At 33.0% G+C, this 10,749-nt stretch overlaps 1 protein-coding gene across 2 annotated transcripts in view; it reads left to right on the forward strand.

The window, feature by feature from the left end:
* Nucleotides 1-2,515, forward strand: part of LOC134845210 (uncharacterized) — a 36,435-nt gene extending 33,920 nt beyond the window's left edge. For both annotated transcript variants that reach the window (XR_010162724.1, XM_063862111.1), the window contains exon 3: nucleotides 1,917-2,515. Coding sequence is in view for 1 of the 2 variants with exons in the window: in XM_063862111.1 (XP_063718181.1) it covers nucleotides 1,917-2,215 (299 nt within the window). In the remaining variant the exon portion in view is untranslated. The remainder of the gene's footprint in view (nucleotides 1-1,916) is intronic.
* Nucleotides 2,516-10,749: the final 8,234 nt, after the last annotated feature.

A 10,749-nucleotide genomic window follows, 5' to 3' on the forward strand; every position in this document is an offset into this window, starting at 1 on the left:
TTGGAAGGAAATATAAGAGTCAACTTAAACTAACCAGCGCAGCTTACTAACGCCACAGAATTACAAACTAATAGCATGAATAAGAAAGAAAGTCCCACGGTACCCAAACCGGATTAAACCCAAATTAAAACTGGACAAATTATTTTTTTTTGAAACTCACTTTCAAGTTTTATTGAAAGTGAATAAATCATTCAAAAGTGAAAAGACAAATACAAAAAGAATATTCTACTTCTGAGAAAAGGACACAACCAAAACAAATAAGATAAAAATGAAAAAAAAAAGGTTGAAGGTTGAACATAAAAAGAGACTCTGCCCAAACAGATCATAAAATGTAACCCACTCTAGCCTCATCAACCAGAACGACGTCGCTAAAAATACACGCTTACACCACTACGAACTAAAATAAAACCACTTTTACAAAAATAACTAATAACAAGTCATATATAAAATCTGACTTCATTAACAAAATGTAGATATATAAATGCAATATGATGTAAAAGACTCCTTAGAGCCAACGGAATGAGCAGCAAAGGAAGATGAAAACTCGAGAACATTCAACTCTGGAATGGCAAATCTATCAGCTTTGTTGCCTAGTCATTACCCTCAAAAGTTTTAAAGTATGGACCCAACATGGTAGCAAAGGAAATCCATTGAAACAGGCCTATGGCCAACTCGATTTTGATCTCACATACCGATCCTAGTCACTTGGCACTTCAGACAGAAAAGTCAAACTTAATCTTGCACGTAGTCTCGCTCTAAGATTAACGAAATCAACGCATAATTGCATCGATCTGAAGTCTTAACACAATCACCCAAGACGAACCACGGTCAAACAAGACCCATATTTGGAACACGAATGATCAACCTTCTTCTCTCCACCCAAAGAGCTATATCTCTTTTATCCTCAAGAAGTCACTGCTCAAAGAGGAAACTTCAACTTCAAAAAGGAAACTACCTCAACCGTCCTTCACTACAACAAACAATTAAAAACTAAAAACTCTCTAAACTCGTGATGGGTAGAACCAGTTCTAAACTAGTATTTATAAACCATTTATATTATTGATAAAATAATCTCTATAAAATATTACTACCAAACCAATCATTTTCCATCAGTAACATTGACACTTGTTTGTAAGTGCTGAAATTACTTGTAGTTTCAGCACCAGAAAATTTTGATTAAATCTTAGACCACAGTTGCTCTCCTTCTGGATAAACTCCAAGAACTAACACGTCAATACCAGTGTACACTAGATCTATTGAGAATAGGAGATTTCAGAGTAAGATTAAGATTGGTATTAGAATCAGAAGTTGCACGAATCTAACCGGCTGAAAATAAGATAGCGTGACGAACAGACGGTGTACCTTATCTGAAATTACTCTATGAGTACTGTAACTCGTACATAACTCACATGTGAAACAGAAAGTTTCCAGTGAAAATTTGCAGTTGATGGAAAAAGGAAAAAGACAAAATCGATGCGGCTGGCAAAAGTTATGCAATTTTTGAACTTTTGAGCGCTTTGTGGAAGGCTTAAAGAAGTTTCGAATATTTTGGATTGTTAAATTCAATTATATTTGGTGAAAGATTTGGTTGAAGTTTTTATGAATAATCGAATTTTTAATAACTATCTCAGCTTCTCATTTTTTTCTACCATTCTGCTGAAAAGTTATAAGTGTACTCATAAGGAGATTTTCTTAACAATACCCAGGTTTGCATTCAAATTCAGTAAAGGAACTAAATTCACTGTCGCATTGAATTTACATGGGCATTCATGGACTAAGTTATAATCCCCCTCGATTCTTATTGGCTGAGAACTCTGAACCAAGTTAACGTCCCCTCCCTCTCTAAACACATTGGGGGGATGATGTTAATATGGTTTGTATTGCTAATTAGATAACTTAAATTTGACATAATTCAGAACTTCTGGACTCGCAATCAGTGGCCACCTGTCAGTCAAACGACAATTGTCCAACAGTAGCCAATCAGATTGTCGGAGTATTCGTCGAAGAGGCAAATGGTGACTACTGTTGTCCTATCTACAACATGTGTTGTCCATTCAAGGAATACTTTTGGTGGAACCTCAAAATGCTCTCTTATTCGTTCGGAGGCCCCGCGATCTTTTTCTGCCTAGTTGGCGTTATGATAAATGCTATGTGCTGTTGCTGCTGCTGTTGTTGTTGTGGCAAAAAAAGCACTACAACTCAACTCGTGGCGTAGCGCCTATCTTCATCATTCCAATCTTCGGGTCTTACTACTTATTTCGCCAAATTTCAAAATCAATGAACAGCACATCAAAAATGAATGGACACCTTTTTCAAACTATATTTGGTCAATGTAATTCGACCAATCAAGCTAGATCATTTTAACTTTGGGATCTTGTTGAATATTGCTCCCTTATGCTACCTAGAAAAAATTTGCCACTCCTGTGTAGAATTTACCCAACGGGTAAGCATATGTGAGTTTTGAAACTTTGCACCGAATGATCACCCTACATTTTGCAGAAGGGGAGGGGATCGTTTTTTGTCGTCATAATGTCGGATTTTCCAATAATTGCGGAATAAAAAAAAACATTTTCATCTAAAGTTTTGGGATTCCAACCGTAAAAGAAGGATCAGTCAAAACTGAAAACTGACCTTAAAAATCCGGGTAACACTAATTGAATCACTTTGTATCAATGAAACGTATTTCTTTTATTTGTATCAATGAAACGTATTCACTTCTTTTTGTGTTTATGAAACGCGACTTCACTATTTGCGTTTTATATATTATTGTAGTTTACATAGCGAGTGAAATTAGGTTTTTCAAAACTTCAAAAAAAAAGAATTTTCGTAATTTTTATCCCGACTTTTGAAGAAACGCGGCGTATTTATGCTTGGTGTGTTGTTTTTACTCAATCAAATTTCGATTTCTTTCGACATTTTTTGTACCATCCGAAAAATATTGTTGTCTGAAACTAGAATGTAAGCAAAATATATTTTACTCACAATCAGTTTTCACTAGTTATCATTGTTGTTCCGACTTCCGCAACGAAAGTAACGGAATATTTGTGCTCGGGTCTGTGACAAAATTTTTCGAAAAGTATTGTTGTCCTGAGGTTAAATTTGAAACGATATCTAACCTGTAATTTTTTCTTGCAAAGTTATGGGGGGTGTAAGATCGCGGTTTTGGCCAATTTGGGACAATTAACGCGCGATATATTTCGCGCTATTAACGCATAATCTTTAGTTGAATTTTACTTTAGTGCATTTATTTTGTTTCATGTTTTTACTACTCAATAGAACTTAAAAGGCAGTTGGAGCGTTCAGGGCGAAATTAATACGACAGGATAGCCAGCCTCAATTCAATTTGGAACGATTTTGTTGCGCGGGACAATTCGCCACGCAAAAATAATTCGCGTTACACTCTCAGAGTTATGAATAAAACTAGTCTATAACTTGGCCAATTTGGCAATTTTCAAACCCGCAGAACATCAGTGGGGTACAAAAAAATTTGTTGAAAGCTATTATTTCCATCGTCCAAAATTGGCTGAATAATAAAACACACCGAGCATAAATTTTCTGTTTTTTTTTCGAAATTCGAAGCAAAAAGATGATTTTGTTCAAACAATAGAGGGCAGTAGAAACATTCAAAGTTTTGTTCAAATCAAATAACAAAAGATATTTTAACTTAGATCATTTTGCCACTTAGATCATCTTTGGAGATTTTATTCCTAATGCTGGAAGCGTAAAGCGAAACATTTACGCCTGGCGAACAATCCCGCCCAACAAAATTGTTCAAAACTGAACTGAAGCTAGCTAACTGGTCGTATTAACTTCGTACAACTCAATTTGTCACACTTGAGTTTCGATTTAGTCCAAAATGTATAGTTTTTCATTGTTTTCTTTTCCCATAGCTTCGACATGGATTGAGTGGCAGTCGGATCATTCAGGGCTTTGCCCTGATGTACGAGAAACCTAGTTTTGCTTGTATTGGGGTCCAATCAACATCAAACCGATAGGGCAAACCAAATAAACTTTAAATATCCAAAACACTGCATTGTTTTTTAAAATGTTTATTTGAATGTTCTTTAAAAAACAGTTGGCTCAAAAAATATCAACAATTTTCTTTTGAGCGGTTAAGAGCGTAAACTGAGCTAAAACGAACTCCGAATATACTAAAAACTCAAAATAACTTATGGAAAGTTTTTGATCAAAATTGACAAATAAAAAAAAACAATTATGCGTTCAAGAAATGTATATATTTATAGTTTCATTTAAAAAAATGGAAGAAAAGCTAGCTAACCGGTCGTATTAATTTCGTACAACTCAATTTTTTAATTTTTCACTCTTGATTCTGTCCAAAAATTATATTTCTAAAACATAGTTTTAAGAGAGCGGTGGTGAAGTGATAACGTCTCGGCCTCTCAATCGAAAGGCCGCTTGTTCGAGGCCCACCATGATCCGTGCTCGTTGCTTGAGGGTGAGGCAACATTACCCAGCCCAGAAAATAACCAAAACAATTGCATGTAGTTCTTAAGCAGGGGCACAACAGCGGTTCGCCGTGATGAGCTGTACAGTTCGTATATTGGTCCTTTCCCTCGTGGATAAATGTTCTTAACTTAAGTTCAGAAAAGCTCAAAAAATGGCTTAAATGTCAAATTTTTATGAAGAAATTGAGATATTATTTTTTAAATATGTTAATATGTGATCTCAACCTACCACGAATGTGTGAGAAAAATAATTTGCAATAAAGGCTTATCTAATAAATTCCATGTCATTTTCCACTCAGTCGCTGCTCGGAACTCAGTTAAACTCAGCAAAACTGTATATCGAAGTCGGCAAGCTTGGTCATCTTTATATGGCTAATATATTTTATTCTGATCTCATCAAGTTTTTCATGACGTTGCGAACATGAGAAAATGTCAACAAAGGCGACTCCTGGTAATTAATTTCATTTTAGGTTTTGAGAAATTGAAAAAAATAATAATTCGTTTTTAATGACAAAAGAGATGCAAGGTCAAAGGCAAAAAAAAGATTGGCTTCTCAAAGATCTTGGCTCTTGCTTTATTTTAGAAAAGCTAGTGTTAGGTGATTTATCTAATGGCCTTTACTAGTTTGTTGGAGAATCCATTCTTAATCTAGTTTACGGTCATATTTTTCTTGCCTTGGAATCGGAACATGAATGCACCGAATACATAACACGGAAGAAAAAATGTAAAAAAAAACTTTATATGTTTTGTAATGATTCAAAATATTTAAAAGTTAGATAAAAAATGTGGTGCTGGAACCAGTTCTAAGCTAGTATTTATAATTGGATATAAATACAATTATAATATTGATAAAACTATCACTATAAATTATTACTAAGTAACCAATCATATTCCATCTCTAACATTGACGCTTATTTGTAAGTGATGCAACTACTTGTAGTTTCAGCACCAGAACAATTTGAATAAATCTTAGAATACAGTTGTTCTCATTCTTGAACTAACACGCGTAAACCAGTATACACTAGATCTATTGAGACTAGGAGATATAACAGTAAGTTTAAGAATGGTATTAGACTAAAAAGTTGCACCAATCTATCCGGCCGAAAATAAGATAGCGTGACGAACAGACGGTGTACCTTAACTGAAAACACTCTATGAGTATAGACCAAAGTTCATAACTCATCTGGTGCGACCATAAGTCTCGAACAAAACCTCAACTAACTTAGAATTAGACAATTAAACTTAGAATTAGACAATTGCAAAATTGCAAAAAATTTTAGATGGAATAGACAATTTAAAAGAAATGTCTCTACGTCTCAATAAATTTACGCCAATTTTCCAAGCAATTCGAGAAATACCAGGTTTTGCAAGAAGGCCAAGATCGAGGCGTGAACAACGATCAGGAAACGGATCAACGTACTACAAGATAGTACGACGGAAACCGGAACAAGTTTTGTATTTAGAATACTTTATGCAGCAAATTTAGATTTTCAATTATTGAAATGAAAATTATCTGAAGAATAATTCATCAACAACTCATTTGGTGCTAAACCTAATATTTAAATAAAAATGACTGATAAGAAGAACACAAGTCGTTCCCCAAAAAATCTGCAGTAAATCAAACTTTTGAATAAATAATTTATTAAATAAAACAGACAAAAATTAGTTAGTTTTAACGTTACTTTTTGGTTTCACAAATTAACACACAAGATTTTCCCATCTCAGCTTCATTACCTAAAACATAACAGCACAAATTCAAAAAACTAATATCATCTAAACTTTTAATTTTTCTGAAACCTAACCTTTCACATAAAAACTTATCAAGGTGTATCCTTGTTTTTCCATAATTCAATTTTATTTCATAAACAGATCACCGAGGCTTTCCTGGATCTTTTTTTTTCACATGAAACTAAATTAGTTTTATCTAATTTCTGATCATCAAATCAGAACAATCTGAACAATTTGATCTCTTGGATCAAATCAGAACAATTTGATCCCTTGGATCAAATCAGAACAATTTTGTTCTCCCCTTCCCAAAATTTCAAAAGTGTCTCAAACGTTGATTCAATACCCAACCCTTATAAACGACCCAGGACTAATAGAAGCTTCGAAAAAACTAACCATTTTAATTTAACTAAACAGTGAACAACTTCGGTTACTCATCCTTCACTTGAGCCTTCCGTCTTAGATGACCCAGGCTAAAACTTTTAACAAATTAGCAAGTCATAAAATTGTATTTAACGATCTACTTGTGTTCTAATTATGCCTGAACCTTGTGGATTGATTTACTATTCACAAAAAATCACAACCCCTAGGTAAGATTAAGTAGGAAACTCATAAATTAAAACTGATTCACGAGAAAGAAAAAATCATTCTCACGAATTGATATACTCTCTCTCCATCCCCTCAACCTCGACAATATATGCCCCAAATTAGATAACCAAACAAAAACCGTAAGGACTAACAGTTCAGGAAATTAAAAACTGTAATCCCCAAATATCACATCCATCATCCTAAATCTTATGTCAAGAGATAATCTAGGCACTAACCAAACAATCAAATTACATAATTGTTTAATAAAACATGAACAATACGATCTTGTTATCACACCGCACAGACAAATAATAAGCTATATAAGATCAAAAAGAAAACAAGGAAAAAGAGACAATTATAACAAAACAAAAGCAAATTATCAAAAGAAGATTCTCAAACGCAGTCACAGAATTAGAAACGAACACAATACAGGAAGTTCAAGACTTGAAAGATTCAATAAATAAGAATGACCCGATAGAAAAACAAAAAACATTTTTCTGAATCAGAAGCTACAACACCATCATCAATTAAAAGAAAACGCAGAATAAAGAAATCAAACAATAACAAACCAATACGCCTACATAATTGGAATCAATCAATAAGACAAATTGAAAATTACAAATTAACAGTTCTACAATACAATAAATGATAAAAACAACACAAATTTCGACGATAACTCGATGCTTCCATTTTTCATACAATCACAAAAATATCCCGCCCGAGCACAAGTACATTTTGTCACAACTCAATTGTAAATTTATTTGAAAAAGGAAAGAGCCCATGCAAACAAGAATTTCCTAAATTCAGATTAAAACGACAAATCGTCGATAACTATCTCAAAGTTCCATGTCATATTACAACATATTACGGTATATTCACAATTGAAATCTTATCACCCCAATCAAATCACCCTACACATCAAATAAAAACAGATGATATAGATAAAGAATTCTCAAAATTTTTTTCAGACTATAATAAAAACATACAACACCAAAACTCACTAAGAGCAAATTCCATTTATATATATATATCAATACTCGTAAATGCCGGTGTACACAAGATCTATTGAGACTAGGAGATATAAGAGTAAGGCTAAGATTGTTGTTAGAATAAGAAGTTGCACGAATCTATCCGGCCGAAAATAAGATAACGTGACGAACATACGGTGTACCTTATCTGGAATTACTCTATGAATACAGTACTTTGTAAAAAACTCAACTGGTGCGACCAAAAGTCTCGAAAAAGACTTTAAATAACCTAGATTTAGATAATTGGAATTAGAAATAGACAATTGCAAAATTGCAAAATGATAGATGGAATAGACAATTTAATCGATATGTCTCTACGTCTCAAGGAATCTACGCCAAATTTGGAAACAATACAAGAAATACCAGATCTTGCAAGAAGACGGAAATCAAGGCGTGAACACAGATCAAACGACGGACCGATCTTCTACATGATAGTACGACGAAAACTGAAAGAAGTATTAGTAATCAAAATACTTTATGCAAAAAATTTGGCTTTTCATATATAAACATGAAAACTATTTGAAAATTACCTCATCAAAAATCTATTTGTTGCTTTATAGCTTATTATATGCAGAACAATGACTGATAAAAAGATGCACAAGTCGTTCCTTTCCAAATCTGCAGTAAATTATGTTGAAAACTTTTATAAATTAAATAATAAATGATAAATACAACAAAAACTTCGACGATAACTCGATACTTCCATTTTTTATACAATCACAAAGTTATCCCGCCCGAGCACAAGTACATTTTGTCACAACTCAATTGTAAATCTATTTGAAAAAGGAAAGAGCCCATGTAAACAAGAATTTCCTAAATTCAGATTAAAACGACAAATCGTTGATCACTATCTCAAAGTTACATGTCATATTACATCATATTACGGTATATTCACAATTGAAATCTTATCACCACAATCAAATCGCCCTACACATCAAATAAAAGCAGATGATATAGATAACGAATTCTCAAAAGTTTTTACAGACTATAATAAAAACATACAACACCAAAACTCACAAAGAGCAAATTCAAAATTTATTTATCTATGTTAGATATGAAAAAAACACAAAAATAGTCACCGCCTCAAACATCTCGGCGCTCAATTGTAAGACAAGAAATTTATCTTTTCTCACCATTTTTTTTATATACAATCCGTGAAAACCTTATTTTTAATGAAAGTTCACAAAATGTGAATCATGATTTACTAAGAATACTAGCATGGTTTAAAATTGATTATTATGTCCATAACATCGATCTCAAAGCTCAATCAAGAAAATAGTTTCGACCGCAAAGCTCAGACCATGAAATTGTTTTAGCAAATGAAATAGATTATGTTTGGGACCCTGATTGGTCTCATCTATCATTAATTAATATAACAACTGATAAATCAAGTACAGCAATCACTATTATCTCTGTTGATAAAAACTATGTTAGAATAACTCCACTTACTATAGATGCAACAACCTTAAACTATAATGCATATTTACTGACAGAGCAGGAAAAAATAGTTTAAGCTCCACATTCAATAAGACACAAGAAAATGTAAACTTAACAAGAAATCTTACACAACAAGATATTCAAAGTCCACCACATTTCATTAATGAACAAATAGTCGAAACAATGCCAACAACAACACGACAAAGCTTTTCCCACATTCATCCTACACTTACAACTCCACAAAACAAAAATACCGCATTTCCACAAACAACTATACGATCCACAGTAAAACCTTCTGTAACTTTAAAATACTCACAAATGAATTATCAAACATTTAAGTCAGCAACGACATCATGACAAATAAATAAACAAAAAACGTCTAATATGAACAATTTTCAGATCATAACTACATTTTTTTGCAAAAAATAAAATAACAAAACCCCCCTATATGAACAGTCAAAACCAATCAAAAGCACAAAACTACAATCAACAAGTACCATAACAAGCCCCTAACTCAAGTTTTTTCAATGATCGACCACGAGCTACAGTGGATCGTAGCGAAAACTTCCCATTCTTTCAACAAAATAAAAGTTTAACTAATAAACATCTTACAAGAAATCAACCATATTAATCAGAAGATGAAGACTATTTAAGCCAAAACAAACAACGATTTAACACAAATCAACAACATAATAACTGGAATGTTGATCAACCAGATCCTATTTATTAACCAGATCTTTTTGAACCATATACACGAAATGAATACACACGACAAACAAGACAATTTTTTCCTCCAAAACAAAACTCAGCATCATATGATAATAATTTCCAATCACAAAATCCTATAAAAACACAAAGTTATCAACCAACGCAAATACAAAACGGAATTCGATTACTATATTATTTATAACAACGTGGAATTACAAAAACAAACCTTACAAACTTTTCTCAGAATACCAAATGCCGCAGAATCACTCCAAATGACTAAGAATCCATACCTCTTTGGTGGATCTTATATATCCTCTAATAAACCACTAATGGTATTGACAGGAACAGATCCTTAATATTCAGTAGAAGATTATTTAAACGCAGTCACAGCTAACCTTATTTTAAATATAGGATCTGAACCAGTAAATACGCCACTTCATCAAAAGTGGATACATAGACGCACAGCTCTAATCCAAACCATAATTGATGGCGCAGCTCAAAAACGGTTTTCAGTTTTACCTCTAGACACTAACGGTTTTCGCGATCTGATTCGGTTTTTGGATTAACTTGAAATTTTTCAAAGTTGCATAGCTCTAATAACTTGCTTAGAAAAACTTTTCCCGAACCAATTTAGTCTACAAAATAACTTGCAATGTTTCAACGTTTCATAGCTATAGCAGCTTGCTAAGAAAGAAATTTTGCGAACTGATTCATTTTTTGAAATTACCTGCATTACTTCAAAATTGCATAACTTGAATAACATGCTTCGAAACACTTGAAGCTTTTTAAAAAGTGAT

The sequence above is a fragment of the Symsagittifera roscoffensis genome, chromosome 4 (genome assembly GCF_963678635.1).
Source record: "Symsagittifera roscoffensis chromosome 4, txSymRosc1.1, whole genome shotgun sequence".
Lineage (NCBI taxonomy): Eukaryota > Metazoa > Xenacoelomorpha > Acoela > Convolutidae > Symsagittifera > Symsagittifera roscoffensis.